Source organism: Leptonychotes weddellii, chromosome 4 (genome assembly GCF_054177405.1).
Source record: "Leptonychotes weddellii isolate Sample4059 chromosome 4, ASM5417740v2, whole genome shotgun sequence".
In the NCBI taxonomy this organism is placed as follows: Eukaryota; Metazoa; Chordata; class Mammalia; order Carnivora; family Phocidae; genus Leptonychotes; species Leptonychotes weddellii.
This window is the reverse complement of record NC_138372.1, coordinates 140865074-140885435: the sequence shown is the minus strand read 5'-3', so window position 1 is coordinate 140885435 and position 20362 is coordinate 140865074. Positions and strand designations below refer to the sequence as shown.

Here is a 20362-nt window from a genome sequence, read left to right as displayed (position 1 = left end):
TTTTTAAAATGCAAATATACAACCATTCATTGCTTAACTTATCTAAGGGATATATATTTATTTTTTCATTGCTTAATTTATCTTAGAGATATATATTTATTTGTTAAATAAAAGCATTTGGGTGTATTGATTGAAAATGGTGTATAATGAGAAATATTTCCAAACGTAATAAAGTACAGATCTTTTCAAATTTTATGAATATTAAAAAGTGACCTGGCATGTTTTAAAATTTTCCTTCTCAGGTTTTTCAAAAGTGGGACTTAAGAAACTATGCAACAAAATTTTTCGAAGTTCCTTTAAAATGATTTCTTCATAATCACTTAATAAATTTTGATTTTTAATACTAAAACTTTATTATATACTAGAAACTCATAAAAAGTACACTTTTGTTAGCTAAATTATTTGTTTAAATACATGCAACACAGAGAATAACAAACATTGGAACAAGTTAAATTTAAAAAGTATGGAAATAAATATTGAGATAAAAATTATAAATTATGTACCAGATTATTTCCACTTCAGTACTGGGGCAAACAGAAGCATTTTCCTTCTTTCTTTTTTTTTTTTTTTTTAAGATTTTATTTATTTGACAGAGAGAGAGGGAACACAAGCAGGGGGAGTGGGAGAGGGAGAAGTAGGCTTCCCGCTGAGCAGGGAGCCCGATGTGGGACTCGATCCCAGGACCCTGGGATCATGACCTGAGCCGAAGGCAGAGGCTTAATGACTGAGCCACCCAGATGCCCCCAAAAGCATTTTCTTTTAAAGTGTAAACAAACTTAATCTTTTTCTTTAAGTTTTTATTTAAATTCCAGTTAGTTAACATACAGTATAATATTAGTTTCAGGTGTACAATATAGTGCATATACAACACCCAGTGCTCATCACAAGCACATTCCTTAATTCCCCCTATCCCCCTGCCCACCTCCTTCTGGTAACCATCAGTTTGTTCTTATAGTTGAGTCTATTTCTTGGTTTGACTTTCTCTCTCTTCTTTTCCCTTTGCTCAAACACACTTAATCTTAACCGGGCAACTAAGGTACACAAATTTTGAGGAATACTTATTTCCAAATCAATCCATTTTGAGGATGTTTCTACTGTGGTTACTAGGAGCTAACACACTGGGAACGAAAGAAAATATAATGTGATTTGGTTTATAATGTGTTTGCTTCTAAAATGATCTTTCCTTTGCTCCTAGGAATGTAGGAAGACTGAACTCTATATGTGCCTAAGTGAAACATGGAATTAACTGAAACATAAAGGCTCTAGAAACTTACAAAACTATTGTACTACCTTGAAGCTCATAGGTTTTTAAAGTATGTTCCAAACTTTGACAACCTATTTTAGATATTTAGGTTACCTGTTGCTGTGTGTATCTGTCTGCTATTTCTCTGTTAACTCTCTACCATCTTCATTAAATAATACTTCAAAGGAGATGCTCTGGCAAATGGCACAGAGTCCTTTCCCTATCATCAAAAGAAGCTGATATTCAGACTACTTTAGGACATATGTTATTAGGAGTGACCTAGTATTTACGGAAAAAGAGTATATCTGTTTTTGACATCTAAATTCAGTGAACAGAATTACTGAGATTTTATCATTCAGAAGACTTGGATTTCAGCACCATTTTAGGTTTTAACATTTAAAATCGGGATATGTTTGGGGGCACCTGGGTGGCTCAGTCGTTAAGCATCTGCCTTTGGCTCAGGTCATGATCCCAGGATCCTGGGATCGAGCCCTGCGTCGGGCTCCCTGCTCAGCAGGAAGCCTGCTTCTCTCTCTCCCACTCCCCCAATTGTGTCCCTCTCTTGCTGTGTCTCTTTCTGTCAAATTAATAAATAAAATCTTAAAAAAAATAAAATTGGGATATGTTTGGCCTATAGGGGAAAGTCAGGGTTTTGTGTATGGAGAGTGTAGTGCAGATAATCATTACAGAGTTGATGGGACTTTGGGACTATCCAGATTTAGGGTAATGGGTATACTTATGATACATAGGAATGAACAAAATCTTAAAAACAAAATCTTAAAAGATAAGAAGAGACAAGACTTAGGTTCAAGTCTTGATTTCACAAGCCTTATAACTGTAAGCACCTCACTTACCTTTCTGGCCATAAAATTCACCATCTGTAAAATTAATAGTCTTAGACCAGATATTCTTTATGTTTCCTTCTGCTATAAAACTATCTGGTTGGTTAATTTTGAGGCCAAATAATGTTTAAGTATTTTTCTTTTATATTATCATATTTATTTCATTAATATAAATAGTATAAAGTGGTCTAGAAATCCCTACTCTATTTGCCTGGTATTGCATTCATTAAAATTTACTTTACTCTGTGTGTGTGCGTGTGTGTGTGTGTGTGTCTGTGTGTACAGAGACAGGGACAGAAATGAGATGAAGAGAGGGAAGGAGAAAGACAAGGAAAAGAGGGAGGGAGGAAAGAGGGGGAGGAAAGAGGCAGAGAGAAATCTTAAGAGTGATCCTGGCTGGGAGAGGCATAGAGATAGACACTACTGAAAAGTTCATTAAACCAGAGAATTTGCCCAGCAAAAAGAATCATAAGGATGATCTAGTATAGGAGACTAGGAGGATCTTTTAGACTAGCTCAAGCGTAATTGTCTTACTGTATATGTTTTTCCCCTATACACAGTGAGGTGTTTAAAAGAAAATATTAGTAACTTTCTAATAACTTAGTTATTTTTAACTTGTTAGTCACAATTCCTGTCTCTGAAAAAACAAGATCTATCTTATAGGATAAACTTAATTTTCAAGTAAAAGTCCCTCAGAGAAGGAAACAATGGTTATTATTAAAAATGCTTCTGAGAGAAAGTGCAGTAACTACTGAGAAAAGATAGAAACATGAGTCAGATTCATTGAGTTAATAAACCATTCCCCATATGTGTTAAGCACTTTTGGAATCTCCTACCTTTTTCCTGATGGAAAAAAATCTACCTTGAGGAAGAGATGATTCACAGAGTAGCACATATTATTGCCCTGTGTATATGACTTGTCCCCATCTTATAACGGTGGGGTATGACATATTATGAAAGACCGCTGTGTCTCACATCTGGCGTCTAATGAATATAGCCATGAGATATATTTCAACTACATCCGCTATTATACATATCGCAGATTGCATGGAAGGTTTGAGAGGAGCGTCATGAAGAAATTTAAATGCAACTTTAAATTTATGTTAATTTAGAAATAGAAATTTAAGTATATTTAGGAATGCTAAGAATGTTAACTTAAATCATAAAAAGATAAAAATGTCCATCATACAAAAACTGTAATGAGGCCTATTCTAGGAAGAGACCCGTATTTCTTTTTCTTATGAATACTGGAAACTCAGTATATTCTTCGTGCTATAATTAAAGACTTATCTAAATTTGCCCACATTACATTAAAATTGAGATCTCTGCATTCCAACTTGTGTTTAGCCTTAATATTGATACTCTAAATTCTTTTTAAAAAATAGTCATGGTATGATTCCAAACACATGGTGAAATTTTGGATTTTCAATTAGTTAGATATTTTGCTTATGAAAATGTGTTTAGTTTGTTGATTTTTTCCTATATAAAGAATTCTAACCATCTCACAAAGTTTGTATAGAAAAGAAATGACAATGATGATTAACAAAATGTTGGACCTAAGGTATGTAACTCCTAAAAATGGAAATCCAAACAATATAAATCCCCCCAAAATCAATTTTTGTGGTATTTGATATTGTTCATACTGACTACTTCTTTAGTTTTCATTTTTTTTTATTTCTTATTTTTTAAAGATTTTATTTATTTATTTGAGACAGAGAGAATGAGAGACAGAGAGCATGAGAGGGAGGAGGGTCAGAGGGAGAAGCAGACTCCCCGCCGAGCAGGGAGCCTGATGCGGGACTCGATCCCGGGACTCCAGGATCATGACCTGAGCCGAAGGCAGTCGCTTAACCAACTGAGCCACCCAGGCGCCCTAGTTTTCATTTCAGCATTTCTAAAACTCCTGTGAGAGCTTGTTTATTCAAAAAAGCTTCCGTACAGTGAAGGAAACAATCAACAAAACTAAAAGGCAACTTATGGAATGGGAGAAGATATTTGCAAATGACATATCTGATAAAGGGTTAGTATCCAAATTATATAAAGAACTTGCAAAACTCAACACCCAGAAACCAAATAATCCAATTTAAAAATGGGTGGAAGACATGAATAGACATTTCTCCATAGAAGACATACAGATGGCCAACAGACACATGAAAAGATGCTCAACATCACTCATCATCAGGGAAATACAAATCAAAACTACAATGAGATATCACCTCACACCTGTCAGAATGGCTAAAATAAAAAATGCAAGAAACAAACATTGGATGTGGAGAAAAAAGAACCTTGTTGGTGGGACTGCAAACTGGTGCAACCGCTCTGGAAAACACTATGGAGATTCCTCAGAAAGTTAAAAATAAAACTACCCTATGATCCAGTAATAACACTACTCGGTATTTACCCTAAGAATACAAAAATACTAATTCAAAGGGATACGTGCACCCCAAAGTTTACAGCAGCATTATCTATAATAGCAAAATTATGGAAACAGCCCAAGCATCTATCTGATGAATGGATAAAGAAGCTATATATATAATGGTATATTACTCAGCCATAAAAAGAATATAATCTTGCCATTTGCAAGGACATGGATGGAGCTAGAGCATACTATGCTGAGCGAAATAAGGCAGAGAAAGAGAAATACCATATGATTTCCCTCATATGTGGAATTTAAGAAACAAAACAAACGAGCAAAGGGGGGAAAGGTGAAAGAGAAAAGAAGGGAAAACAAGAAACAGATTCTTAACTACAGAGAACAAACGGATGGTTACCAGAAAGGAGAAGGGGGGAGGGGGCTAAATAGGTGATGGGAATTGAGGAGGGCACTTGTTGTGATGAGCACTGGGTGATGTATGGAAGTGTTGAATCACTATATTATACACCAGAAACTAATATCACACTGTATGTTAATTAACAGGAATTTAAATAAAAACTTAAAAACTAAGTTATATTAACTATGGCATTAAAATGATAACATAAATATTTTTGAAGGTAACAAAGAGATCTTTTTTTTTAAGATTTTATTTTATTTATTTGAGAGAGAGAGCATGAGCAGTGGGGAGAAGGCAGAGGGAGAGGGAGAAGCAGACTTCCTGCTGAGCAGGGAGCCCGATGCGGAGCTCGATCCCAGGACTCTGGGACCATGACCTGAGCCGAAGGCAGACGCTTAATTGACTGAGCCACCCAGGCGTCCCCCTAAATATAGAGATTTTAAATAATACTCATGCTTGGATATCAAGCTGTTTATCTTTTTCCATAGGTGCTCATGATGACTGTCATCAGTCAAGGGAATTAGAAGAACCATACAGAGTGACTAATGTCCTGCAGTTTAATACTCCCTCAGAATTCAAAGGAACGCATCCTAAATGTTTCCCGAATAGGGACATCTCCTGAAATGCTTCTGTTCAATACTGAGAAGAAAGAGGAATAAAAGTTAGGTAGGATGTCTCTCAGAGACAGATAGGATTCGATGGAGACACCAGGAGAGACCAGCCCAAGCTAGAAACAAGGCTGAACGTCATTCAACCTTCCAAATTCTCACACTGGAATATGAGTTACACTGAGGATCCTAAATAAAACTGCAAACTAGAATGAGTTGGTCTCTGTTGATATTAAATCTCTGCTTCTGAATTCCTCTCTTCCTTTTCTCCTTTTTCTAGACATTTAGCATTGTTCTCTAATGGTATTCACTGCACATGTCCCAGCTTCTTGGCTTTTAACATTTCTGTATCTTCTACCTTGTCCAATTGCTTTAAATTCCAGCTTCAAATGGTTGGAATAAGTTATTAACTGACCTGTACCTTAATTTTTCAATCTGTAAACTAGAAATAAAAATTGTACTTATAATGGGTCCTAAACTCAATTATGGTTAAAATAATTTGTACCACAGTGACTTAATTATCCAAAATGTTTGACTGCTGAAGACTCTTAACCTTCAGCTCCTACCTCTCCTATAAGCTTAAGATTCACATTTCTAGTTGTCTCCTAGCCATCCCCAAATGAATATCCCATCAGTACCTAAAACTCAGTTTGTCCAAAACAATTTAACATTACTTCTCATATCTGTTCTTCTTCCTTTAGTTATTATTAATGAATATCTAGAATATCCAGAATCCATATCTTTGTTAATGTCTTGCCTGTTCTTGCAACTGTCAACCCTAAACACTTTTCTTACTCTTTGTTGGTTTCTTGACCACTGCTTTAGATTCAGAGCTTTAGGCCTTCCTTTGTTAGTTCAACCACTATAGTCATCTCTTCTCTCTGTGTTATGGACTTAACGGCTAACCCCATCCATTACCATGCCCCCTGAACCCTTGTGGGGATGGGACTTGGCTCTTAATTGCTTGGGATGTGTCAGATCAAATAAATTTTCTATTAGCATATATTTAGTACTATTTGGGTAATGTATTAAAAATTCATTTAAATTTTGTGTATTTTCAGTTATTTTTAAAGTCAGATTTATGAAGGCATACTTACATAAATTAAAATTCACACTATTTAGGTGCAAAGTTCTATGACATCTGACAAATGTATATAGTCATGGAACCTCGCCAAAATCAAGATACAGGGTATTTCTGTCACTGTAAAAAGCTCGCTGGTGCCACCTGTGGTCAATACTCTCCCTGCCAGCCCAGATAACCAATGATAAGATTTCTGTCTAGCTGTTAATTTTTTTTCAACAATGTTTAATTTTACTTTATCAAGGCATAGAAAATAAAATATAACAAGGCTTTTAAGAGTACATGGTTAAAATCTTGTATTCGAGACTTAATACTAATGTTCCTGAACAATTAAGATCTTAACAAGAATAATACTTTGCACATGCCGGGAATTGTGCTAAGAGCTTTGCATGTATTATGATCATGTCACTTAATCAGTACAACTGTATGTGAGAGGACTATTTTCACAATTTTACTTATTAGAAAATTTGTACAAGGTCATATAACTAGTAGATGGCTGAGATTGGTTTGTTTTCCAAAACTTACGATCTGAAATACTTAGTCATTAAAGGACTCTCTCTTGTCTTTCTCTCTATCTCTTTCACATACACACACATACGACTCAACTCTTTTGCCCCAACATTCCTTCCTTTCAACATTTCCCCCCTTTCCTTTTCTAACTACATCATCTTCTCTTTGGCTTTTTTTTTTTTTGGTCATACTTTAACTTATTTCCGTTATGACCCAACCTTAAACTATAATATGGTCATTTTAAATATTTAATCTTCTTTTTAGAGATTCCTTCTGATTCTCATTCCATTACTCTGAAATGGCCTATCAACCTCCTTCACATTCTTCATGACCTTAGAATCTATAACTGTGACCTCCCCATCAGTTAGGTCACATGATTAATGAATCTAATCACTTTTACTTATTATCATTTTGCTTTCCATTAAACTTTGCCTTTCCTACTATCAGTTCCCTTCCTCATCCTTACTCTCACCTCCCACACCCCATCCCCTGAAGCCTTCATACAGACTAATAAAAAGAAACTATCATCTATATGTCAAATAAATCCTTCTCTTCAGTTGAATTGTAATCTAATTTAAACTCCCTTAGCAATTATCTTCAATGCAGCATTATTCATGCCAACTTACCCTCTTTCATATGAAACTGATTTAGCATTCATGCCAACCCTTTTATATTATAATGCTTTCATTATAGATATAAAAGTATAGAGCTTTAATGAGCGAAGAGAAAGTGATCTGAAAACAACCATAACTTATTTTAACCATGTGCTAATGAATACTTAGTATTTTGTACAAGTTAATACTAAATAACTTGATTCCTAACTTATTACATTGAATCCTCTCCTTTCAACCCAAATGGTTTTAAAAATATTTTAATCACAACTTTACCATCCAGAGCTATACTCTATTCCTTCACCTCCCTGAAAATCTTGAATATTTAAAACTCTCATCCATCGCTGACACTTAAATGTCTTCTCAGAAAAGGAAGATTTATAGCAAAAATTATTCTCCTCTTCTGAACTTAGAAGTCCTGACTTTATCTGCCATATATTGATCTTAATTACTTATGTATCTCCTGGTTCCTTTGCATAGTTTGTTTCTTCTTACTCTTCTTACTACAATTCAAATTATCACCTCTTCAGAAAGACTTCCTGGATTGCTCCATCTAAAATAATGCCTTCCCACTCCACTCACACTAAGTACATAAGGGTTTTAAAGAATAGTATTTATAACAATCTAAACTTATCTTCTTTAGTGACTATTTGCTCTCCCAAGAATATAATTTCCATGACAGGGGAGACCTGTTACGTTCCCAGCACCTAGAATAAGGCCTAGCATATGAAAATGTTTATTAGATATTTGTTAAACAAATGAATTTTTCAGATGTGAAATACCTTTATACCACTAAAATAAGAATTTCAGGCATAAACTCTCCTTTATATAAGCCAATTATGTTATATGATAGTTTAATATGCCATTTTGATACCTAGAGAAGGATTTGGGTCTAGCATAGCCAAGTTTACATATTATTGGGCTATTTTACAGGCATTTTATTAGTCTCTGCTTTGGATTTTTATTCCTATTTTATTTTTATTCTCATTTTAAATAAAGACTCACCTTTATTATTCATTGTTTACATTATATATCTGTCTGAAAATGAAATTTTTGGCATAATTGGTTTCAGTAGTTAATAGGAACTACCATTTTTTTACTTTCTAGTATGGAAAGAACTCTGTGACAAGTTCCTTACAGATATTATCACTTCCAATTTTTTTCAAATTACAAAAAAATATAGAAATAAGTGTTTCTAATTTCTATGGCAATAAAATTATTCAATTAAATGGCTGCATATGTATCATAATTCAGCCATTCCCCATTATTCAACATTCATGGTAACATCCTTTTCATCGCTACAAATAATGCTTTAGTGATACTCTGGTACATACATTTTTATCTGAACTCTATTTCCACCAGGTCAAAAGTCTGTGAATATTTTTGAGGCTCTTGATTTATATTGGAAAATTACTTTTTAGGAAAATTATACTAAATTATGCCGCCACTTGTGGATCACATTCTCACCAGCATTAAAGTGGTGTTTTTTAAACAGATGAAACACAGTATCTCATTTTTTAAAAAGTCATCTATTTGGTTATATTGGAATGAAATGTTTTTTATATATTTACTGTCCACTAAATTTCTTGCTTAGTGAAATGTCTGTACATGTCTTTTGCCCATTTTTCTATTAGAGTTTTACAGACTACATAATTCATTTGTCAGAGTGAATCAGATGTTAAGGCTCTTAATACTCTGAGTTGCTGCAAATTTCCCAGTTTGTTGTTTGCCTTTTAATTTGTTTATGCTGATTTTGAGATTCTGAAGTTTATACCTGTCACACTGTAGTCAAGTCTGTTTTCAAATTTCATTACTTAGGAATGTATTTATTTTATTCTTAGAAAGTCCTGCTCTTTTCAGAGAAAAGCTCTTTTATGCTTTCATTAAAACATAATTAACCCTTTAATCTAACTGCAGCCCCAAGTCACATCCCTAGTGGGTGACAGAAACTGGATTGGAATTCAGACCGATCGGATTTCAGTGTTCTTGATTTCTACCCAACTCTGTTGTCCCAGAAATGACAAAGCTCTCCAGTCTGGGTGCAGCAGTTCTGATGCTCGGGTTTGTATGGCAGCCATGTCCTAAACCGGAAGTCACAAGCTAGTAGAAGATATTTGTGATGCACATAACAAAAATAACTAATTCTGTATCATAGAATGAAGGACCACCCATCAAAATGCCTGGGCTTCAATATACCCGACTCAAAATAAAAATTCTGGTTTTTAATGTATTTTATAAAATTAAAAAAAATACTAGTTTCACTTATACAGTGCCTACTAAGTACCAGACACTGCTTTTAGGTGATTTACGATCATATATTAATGAATTTAATCCATACAATAACCCGTTGATGTACTATTATTATCCCTGTTTTTGAGAGGAGGAATCTGAGGAATCTACAAAGAGCAACTTTGTCCAGATCACCCAGCAAATACGTGGTGGGGCTGATCAGGTGGTCTAGTTCCAGAGTCTGTGCTCTAATATTGCTTCTCAGGCTAACATTTCTTTTTTTTTTTTTTAAGGTTTTATTTATTTATTTGACAGAGAGAGACACAGCGAGAGAGGGAACACAATCAGGGGGAGTGGGAGAGGGAGAAGCAGGCTCCCCGCTGAGCAGGGAGCCAGACATGGGACTAGATCCCAGGACCCTGGGATCATGACCTGAGCCGAAGGCAGACGCTTAACGACTGAGCCACCGAGGCGCCTCTCAGGCTAACATTTCTTATAGGAACAAATACTTTCCTCAATAACTGAAATTTTCAGGAAAGAGAGCTAAGGTGGACAATAGGCCAAGGTAAAATAAAATGTTACAGTATTCAGAGTGCAAGGTAACATCTCAAATTCAGGATGTATCTTCCAAGGCAGATGGAATTTTCTATCCATAAAAAAATTAAAAAACAATGCATTCCAAACCCCAATTTAAAAGTGAGATACCTGAAACCCAAAGATCTGAAATTATGTGTCTAGGATCACAGAGCTCCGTAGCAAGACTAAAGCTAAAACTAGCTCTCTTGACACCTATTCTAAAAATCTATTATATTAATCTTTTATTCATATTAATTTTCTAATAATCTATTCTAATAATTTTTTCAATTTCCCTCACACCAACCACACAAGGAAGAAATACTCAAGACCATTCTTATTCCACGTGTGGCTATCCCTATTATTACAAGTTCCAAGAACCTTCTAAACTCTCCTTTTATATTTGAGTATTTATATGCTTTAGGGAATTAGTCTTAAGTATTATACTTTATTAATAGGAGCTTTCATATAGATGTGATATGTTTTTATATATATGCACATATACTCATATTTCATTTGATACTTTTTTGGTTAAAATAGCACAATACTACTTAATAAAACGTTAAACTTAAACTTACATAAAATATTCCAAGCTGCTGTGTCTCTTGTAACATCTAAGGTAGCCAGCACAGTAAGGAAGAGGGAGTTAACACTCCATTCCTCCTTAGGAACTGACTGATCTACATTTTCTAGTAGAATTTCAGTATACTACAGAGTTATGGTTTCCATGACTGAGCAAATCTTGAGTATCTATGTCAGACTTTCATCAATAACAGAGTTCATTAAATATAGGTAGGATAGAATCAATGCACAGAAAATACCTAAAAATGGGTAGAATCTGTGTGTAATGATAAGACTGATAATAAATCAATAATTGAAAGATTTTGGGAAATTTCAGTAACAGCTTATATACATGTTTATATGTGTACATATTCATAGATATAGTAAATTTCCCCTACAATGAATGTTACTTCTCTTTACCTTTTAGGATATAACACAAGTAGAACAAGATGTCAAGTGAAAGCATTCAGAACATGGCATATATGCCAACCAAATCTGATAAAAACTGAAATGCAGGTTTGGACTAACATATCTCAAGGGGCAACATTCAGGATAATCACAAAAATAAAGCAAAAAAGAGGAACTGTTTTAATGCTAAAAACAATACTGTAATTGTATTAATTTTGAAAACTTTCCCTTAGCTAACCCTAACAGGAAGTGAAGTAATAATTTTATTAAGAATTATAGAATGTTAACCAAACTTATTATGGAAATAATTTCATAATTTATACATATTCAAATCATGGTGTTGTACTAATACTAATATTAATACAATGTTTGTCTTTTTAAGTCATCTCTATGCCCAACGTGGGGCTTGAACTCATGACCCTGAGATCAAGAGTCACATGCTCTACTGACTGGGCCAGCCAGGTGCCCCCTCAAACTAATACAATATTATATGCCAATTATATCTCAAAAATGTTGGAAAATTTTTAAAAGAATTAAAAATAAATTTTAAAAAATTAGAAAAGTATAATTACAATGCAAAGGACATGTTATTTATTCCCAGTTGTATTTTTATTAAGAAGTGTTTAAAATCTGTTCAACTTGAATTGTTAAGCTTTTCAAATTAACATTAGTACCTGGCAGACCAATGGACCAGTCTGAAATAGAAATTTTTAAATATATTTTCCAAAACTCTTGATGTAGCACAGAACCAACTATAATAATGTAAGAAGCTAGTTAACATAATAATAATTGGTATTATAATATAATAATTTACCTAAGTAATTAATAAGAAATATGGCTGACAAAACATCTTTTGTTTTTGAGATCTCCTTAGGAGTAAGACATATATTACACAAGCACTAAGATCGCTAGATGCTCTAGACCAGGTCTAGGAGTAATTCTGAAAATTTGTGTAGTTAAAACTTGAATTCAAAAACATGAGCAGATGTTATTTTATGGAACTTACGAACAGTATTTTTAAAATCCCTTTGTATCATTAGCTCTCTTTCAAATGGTCTCTAAGATCTGTTTTACAATTATCTAAAAAAAATAAAATTGTCATATGAAATTTCTTAAGAGTAAGAGGAAAAGTGTAAGCCCTAATAAAACTCACTACTTCTCATTTAAAAGAAACTCAGTTATTATTTGCAAGGGCTAAAATTAGTGGGGGGGGGGGGGTTTGCCACTTCAAAATGTGTGATCAAACTCCATTCTTTCATTCACTGTGTAGAATTGTGTTGCAATGACCATATTTGGACCTATTGACAGATGTGAAGGTCCTTTGTGGTGTAAAATGTAAAATACACACTTCAACTTAATATGTCAGGAAAATGATTAGCCTTATGAAATTATTTTCCCATCACATTTTGGCTTGAAGTATTAATAGGTGGTGTTTGATACAGAGAAATAACCAACTTACATATTCATTAGAGATGTGATGATAGTTTAATAAAGATATTATTTTACTGGTCAAGTCTCCAGTCAGTTTTTGAAAAGTTTTAGCTTCATCTAACTTTTATTAAATAGTTGGAAATCCATTCTGGATTGCTTGTCACAAAATTTACTGTTTTCTAAAATTATCTCCTTTTTCTCTGAAGCTCTTCTTACTATCTTCTCTATAATTCTCTCCTTACTCATACTTCCCTTGGAATGGAATGCATTAGTCTTCATTTATCTCTAGGCTTTGGAGAGTCTGTGGAATCCTAAATTCAGTGCTAGTTAATAAGATCAAATCCCCACTTAAAGTGTTGGGAGTCTACAACTAGAACTGAGAAAGCTCACTCCAGCTTCCTCCCACCAGACGGAAAGTAAGTGTTGTAGATCTATAGCTACGACTGCAGCTTTAAAGTTTACACTAAGAAAGACTTCAAATTATGTTTAGGTAAAAATTAAAAGTAATTTAGGACCTGATATTTGAACATAACAAAATTCTCTTTCCTCTGTATTTTAACCATTCCACATATGTCCTAGATAGCACTGATTTTTTTCTTAAGAAAAGTTGCTTCCTTTATCAATCTTCTCCTCTTCCTAATTTTCAAACTCCCTCAACTAAGTACTTTCCTTTTACCTTTATGCCTATCATGGAGATTCCTTTGTTCAATCTGTTGAATTCCCCCTTCCAAAGCTTAGCTTACATTCTCTATTTTTCTCCGTGTTTTCTCCCCTACCATATTCAATAGTTCATTTCTTCCTTATCTTAGCACCTATTCTTTTCTCAACATTTTCTGATTTGTACCCTCAGCCACACCTATCCTGAGCTTTTTTCTCTAATTTTTCCCTCATTCCTTCCCACATCCTAATCTTTTCTACTGTGAATTCTGATGCCCGATTGCTTTTACTTAAATCTTATGCATTCTCAGCCTCATCTGAGTCCCCATCTCACCCTGTTAGCCTGAATGGAAAGTTGACTTTTCCACAAGAATACTACCTCTGTCAGGAACATTTTGAGGAGAAACTGCCCCAAATCTTATACTTTAAGTAATATGGAATCCCGGAAGTGGGATCAGCATTCTTCTAGATCTGGTCTGCTGCTTCCACATTCTTACTTTTCTAATTTCATATAAAATTTACTCCTTTTATGTTCATATCATTATACTTCCTTGCTGCTACTGTCTTCTTTCTGGGCAATTTCCTTCATCCATTTCCAGTCAAACTTAGGCTATCAGGGACTTCAATGCCTATATAAAAATTCTACATCAAAATTTATTACTTTCCTTTCCTTTCCAAACTGTAATCCATGCTCCACTTCAGAAATTCACTCCCAGGACCAAACCCTGTATCTTTATATTACTCGGAATTGTCTAACATCTGAAAACCTCTAAGCATCATTAAATCAGTCTCTGAAAATAACCTTCTCGATTTGCCTCCATTAGCCTTGAATATTTCTACAAATTCCTGTTCTTTCATTGAACCCCTTCTCTTCCAGTTCACGGAAAACTCTGCATCTGAACATGATTTAACAAGACCGCATGATTTCACATGACTAGCGACTTCCCTAATCTATCTTGGACAAAACTTTATTTTTTTTTCTTAAGATTTTATTTATTTATTTGAGAGAGAGAGAGACAGCAAGAGAGAGCATAAGTAGGGTGAAGGGTAGAGGGAGAAGCAGACCCCCCTGCTGAGCAGGGAGCACAATGCGGGACTTGACCCTAGGGACACCAGGATCACGACCTGAGCCCAAGGCAGACGCTTAACTGACTGAGCCACCCAGGCACCCTTGGACATTACTTTAAATGCCTTCCTTGCCAGCCACCCTCAACATCCTCTTTTTCTTTCTACTATAACTGCCCACAAACTTCCAATAATTTATCTGAAGTGTGCTAATGAGTCAATCACACATTAGAGAACCAATGCCATCACAAATTTAAGTTCTTCACTTAAACTATCATCTTTCTACATATCTTTGGTGAGCTCTCTCTTGTAGCCCTAGGGTAGCTACTCTTCATTTTATAATTTCCCCCAAGCCATTCATTCATTCACCTAGTCTACAATCATCTTCATTTTTTTTTTTTCTTTTAGATCTCTCTTTCCTTCTCTTCCATCTGGCTTCCACCCTCCACAACTTCACTAACACCAATTAGGCAAAGATCGTTATTGGTTAGTTTTGTCATTTAACAATATTTGTTCTTCTCTTGAATTTTTCTGATGAGTATACCCTTCTTGAAACACTTTCCTTTCTTGAATTCTGTTCCTTTCTGGATACGCTACTGTCTTTCAAAAGTTCTTTTTGTCATGGTTTTCCGGCTCTAGTTCTTTCATCCACTCCTTGAATGTAAATAAATGTTGGTAACCCCAGAAATGTGATTCTTGGCTCTCTTCTTATTCTTCATATGCTTCTGACAATTCCATTCATTCCAATGGAATCAGTTAAGTGCTGATACTCTATTCTATGTCTCTAGCCCAGACTTCTCTGCTGAGTTTCCAGACCCATACATTCAATCACTTCTATTAGATAGCCATACCTGAATTTCCAAAGGAATGTCAAATTCAACCCATCCTCAAACTGAATTCTTTTATTTCTTTCCCTAAAACTTGTTCAACCTACATTCCTTATCCTGACAAAATATGCCACCATCTATCCATACATTTAAGCCATCTGAAATTATCTTATTCTCTCCTTTTCTTGCATCAACAATATCCAATCAGTGACTAAGTCCTACAGATTTTACATCTTTATATAACTTCTCATGTATCAATTTCCTATGCTACTGATACCTTATGTGAGCCCATTATCATCTCTTTACTGATCTGTTCAATAGCCTCATAAATGATTTTTCTGCTTTTACTGCTCTAGTCCATTTTTTTATATAGCTTCCACAGCAATATTTCTAGGAAAAAATATCTGATCTTGTTCCTGTCTTGCTTTACATGTTTCAATATGCTACATGATCTTCAGAAACCCTCCCCTGCCTACTTTTGGCTGAACTTGTTGGAAGTCATTTTTCCCATATTGTTTCCTCTGACTGAAATGTTCTCTACACGAGGGCAACATCTTTCTAGTTTTTAATGTTCAATTCATTATATTATCTTTCTTATGAAGTCTTTCTTGAACTAATATCCATACTTTCCAGGTGGAAATGATCATACCATCCTTTATGATTCCACTGTATTCTATATACATAGATTTCTCATAGCACCTGTAATATTATTGCATTTACTTATCAGACTCACGCTAGAAAAAGCCTGCAAGGATAGGGAGCAATTTTGTGTGTCCTGTTATTTCCAGCACCTAGAACAGGACCATGTCACCGTGCGCATAATAAACGAGTGTTGAATGAATGTTCAAGTTTCAGTTCAAGTGTTATTTCTTCCATGAAGCCTTTTCTGGCCATCTAGCTGAAACAGATTTTATTTAACTTTATATCTTTGTAGACCATGTTGCTAGAATCATCCATATTGGCACATTAACACAGCACGTTACCCACATATTTTAACTCCTCAGTGGTATTGAGAGCTTGTTTAGGACATGCATTAGATCTTCACTGTTCTCCACATGTCTAGCACATTGCAGAACTCATGATAAAAATAAAATACTTTTAGAATTATGTAAAATAAAGTTGAAAACAAGGTTTAAGTCTAAAATAAGTTGAAGAATGAAATATGATCAGTTTGTTAATTTAATCTCACTGGCTAAATACTATATATCTATATGTATATATGTATAAACATATATACATATATATTTGGATCTGGAGTTAGTTACCCATTATGGAAAAAATACACACACATATATATATATGCATATATATATACACACACATATTACATAAAAATTAATCATTTTATTTTTATCAATCTAATTGGAGCAGTTGCTGTTAAAGGTTGAATATACTACTACCTGAAATAAAAATGCCTGCAAGATTTAACATTTTTTTATATTAGAGGAAAATGAAAAATTATGAAATGAATAAAAAATAGTAAAAAATTTCTAAAACAAGTTAGATACATGAAAAAATAACAAAGAAAAGCAGTAGAAGAGACAGACCTGCATGTCTTCTCCTTGTGGAGTCCACTTCTTCTGTGGTCACATCGTGTTATGGACAGACATAGACAAAGGAGATGAGTGTGAGTGGATGTACTCAACAGGTAAAAAGTGACACTGAAGGAAAGGGCCCCAAATCATTTTGAGAAAGAATCCTGTACACAGTTGTAGGGAAGATATAATAAAATACGTACCATATTAAAAAAAATTAAAAAAAAGAATACGGAAGAACTGACGGAGAATTGGTTAAGCTATTATGGATTAGCAGAATCAGAAAAATAAAGTTAGTGTAGAAATAAAGAAGATTCAAAAGTTTACGATTATTTATAGACAGCCAATCCTGAACACTGACGCTGAAGAAAGATACCATTAGTGAAAACAATGTTACTTGTATGACCATATTGTTCAAGACATTCCTGAGTCCATTTAAAACCTGTGAAAATGCTTTTAGAATTTTTAATTATCATTTAAAGAAAATAACTTAATTGAATAAACTTTAAAAAGAACATTAAAAATAGTTCCAACAGATTTCTATGTCTTTCAAGTTTCCCAAATTGATGAGTGCACACATGGGCCATCAGGCCAATATTCCACCAAATTACTTCACTACAGCAAAATATTACCATAAAACATTATATTATAAAATATAGAGAGTAACAACTAAAAGATTCATTATAAAAAGAGTAGCTGAAATATATGGCTTTATCTAAATATTAAAAATTCAATGAACCTTAAATTTAGACAAATCTTATTTGATCATATTCCCTTATAATACCTATTTATTCGGAAAATTCTTACAGACGCCACATAACACATCACGGACATCTCTATTCAAATTTGCCCATCAAAATCCAACATCTACTATAATAGATATGGCACACATTTTGGAAAACACTTCTTTCTCCACTGCTAGTGGAGTTCAGAAGACATTTTATACAGTGATTGAAAGCAGGAAATACCTGCTAAACTCAGCATTCTAGGAAAAAAAATTCTTCCAAAGATATTAGTGAGTTAGTATGACTGACACAGATAAACACAGTAATACAAAACCAAAATCTCCCATTTAATCACATACTTAGTTTTGAGTCAGGTACCATAAAATTCTTAAATCAAAACACCAAATTCACTTCTGCAATGGTTATATCATAGTTTTTGAGAGCTATATAGAAAAACATATCAAAATATGCTTGGAATATTGGTATATTGAAATTATAACTCTTGAGAGGATTCTTTCCTATAACAAATTTATCTCCTTTCTTGAATAGTCAGAAAATGAAAACTTTCCACTAGGAAAAGATTGCTAAGATAACCAAAACTTGTTTTCTTAGAAAAAAAAGAAATCCTAGTATGAATTATAGAGAACTGTAAAGGAATGACACATTTTGAAATTTAACAATGTCATTTTGATTATTGTTTGAGCACATCTTTGATCTATTCAAAATTGGACACTAAATTTCATCATAATTATATTGCAAACCAAGCTGTGTTGATAGGATTGACCACTAGGAAAAGTATTACCCTGCTGAAATGTACTCTATACATTAATATGATATATGTCATATTTTGTTTTCCATCCCCAGTCCACCCACTTCTCAAAGAAGATAGAAAAATCAGAGATATAATAACACAGTTTAATTCTGAATTGTATTATATCTCGTATTATTTCTCATATGCAAAATTTGTCTATATACATATTTACCATACTACTAAAATAAATTCATTGCATGTTAAAATGAAATTGATATGAATTGGATAAAATGACTGCTTAGGTATATTCCTTCTCTAAGAAAAAATTTTATTATTATTACTATTATTTTTTGCAGAAAATGTAAACACAACATAAATAAGTGAAGCTCTTTCTCTACCTAGCATTTTTCTGTATCTTGAATTACTTTAAAATGGCATTGAGGCAATGTTCTTCATGTTATATAGATTCAAAACATTCAAAATTCTTCTCCACTCATCCATTCATTAATAACAGAGGCACACAGAGTTCAAGTGACTTACCCAAGGTCACACAACAAGTTCAGTGGCAGAACCAGAAATAGAACAGAGGTCTCCTGATTACCAGGTCAACTTTCTTTCTACCAGATGCTATATGACCCAATAAAAACACGTGAAATAAAAAGTCAAGCAAAGAAAAAACAAAAAAAATCTCATGGTGGCACCTGATCTGGACATTTTATTATATAGTATTTAGTTAGAATTTTTTTTTACAAAAAGGTAACTGCCACAACTATGCAAGTAATTCACTAATGTTTTTACTCTTGTGAGAAATATGATAACACTTAGCACTGGTAATTTAATTTTTTAATAAAATAATACAAAATTTATATTACATAAAAGGATGAAAATGAAAGATTTGACAATGATCTCACTACTAACTGAAAGTTCCCATTAAATCATTTTTCCATCATTTATGTGAAGATGATCCATTAATAAATAGGTCATAACCAATCTTATGTAAAAATCACTCAATTTCAATCAGCAGGTAGAATATTCTTTAAATCATAAAATCTCAAAAATTTAGTTATACCAAATATATTTTTTTAAAAATTGGCTTTCTTGTCTTCCTGGTTGTTAGAATTTGTATTATACATTATTTGTATTAAAACAGCCTCATTTTAAAAGAAAAACTTATAGTCAGCATCATTTAAGCAGCCAGGTCTTATTTAAATGGCAATAAACTGTAAATACTTACTTCACATATACAACTGAAATGAACTGCAGACTTCTGTAAGCCTTGAAGAAGCTAAGAGTAACTGCCTCCACAATTCCTATCTCTCTACTTTTCCTTTGATCATTACTATGCCACAAACATTCTACTTTTCAGTGCTGTTTTAATGTCCGTTCTAATGAGAACTCTTTCTAACGCTTCCTTTAACCAACAACCAGTAAGAAGTTAAGGATAGTAGATAGTATAGTAAGATAGTAAGAAGTTAAGGATAGTAAAAGTATACCCTCTCTTTGGTATCCATTACTGTCATAGTTATGGCTGAATCGTAGTTTTAGTTTTAGACTTAGAAAATATAAAGACTTTGCAGAGAGAATATACAGTATTTTCTTTTTTTTTGGTTCTTTCCATCATATGAGCCAACAAAGGAGAAATAAAATATTTTCATATATTATATCAAAAAAGACCTTTATAAGATATGATGAATACTTCATAAGCCCCATAATATCATTTCACCACTTATAGTATATATATATATATATATATATATACTGTAGTAGCCCTCATAATATGATTAGTTTTTAATTATATGAAAGTTCTATTTTAAAGTATTAAGGCTTCTGTTTCATTGTCAGGAATCTTTAACAGAATGCTTTGTCCTATAGTATACTATAGTGTATATATATATATATATATATATATATATATATATATATATATATATATA

General features: G+C 33.4%; 1 protein-coding gene across 41 annotated transcripts in view; it reads right to left on the bottom strand.

The window, feature by feature from the left end:
* The window catches only part of RIMS2 (regulating synaptic membrane exocytosis 2), a 577313-nt gene that overhangs the window by 156859 nt on the left and 400092 nt on the right, over positions 1-20362 (bottom strand). For 6 of the 41 annotated variants that reach the window (XM_081816358.1, XM_081816378.1, XM_081816375.1 and 3 more), the window contains one exon: positions 16965-16997. The exons of 34 other annotated variants lie outside the window; for them this stretch is intronic. In XM_081816358.1, the coding sequence (XP_081672484.1) occupies positions 16965-16997 (33 nt within the window). The remainder of the gene's footprint in view (positions 1-16964; positions 16998-20362) is intronic. One more of the 41 variants, XM_081816381.1, reaches the window with a different exon arrangement.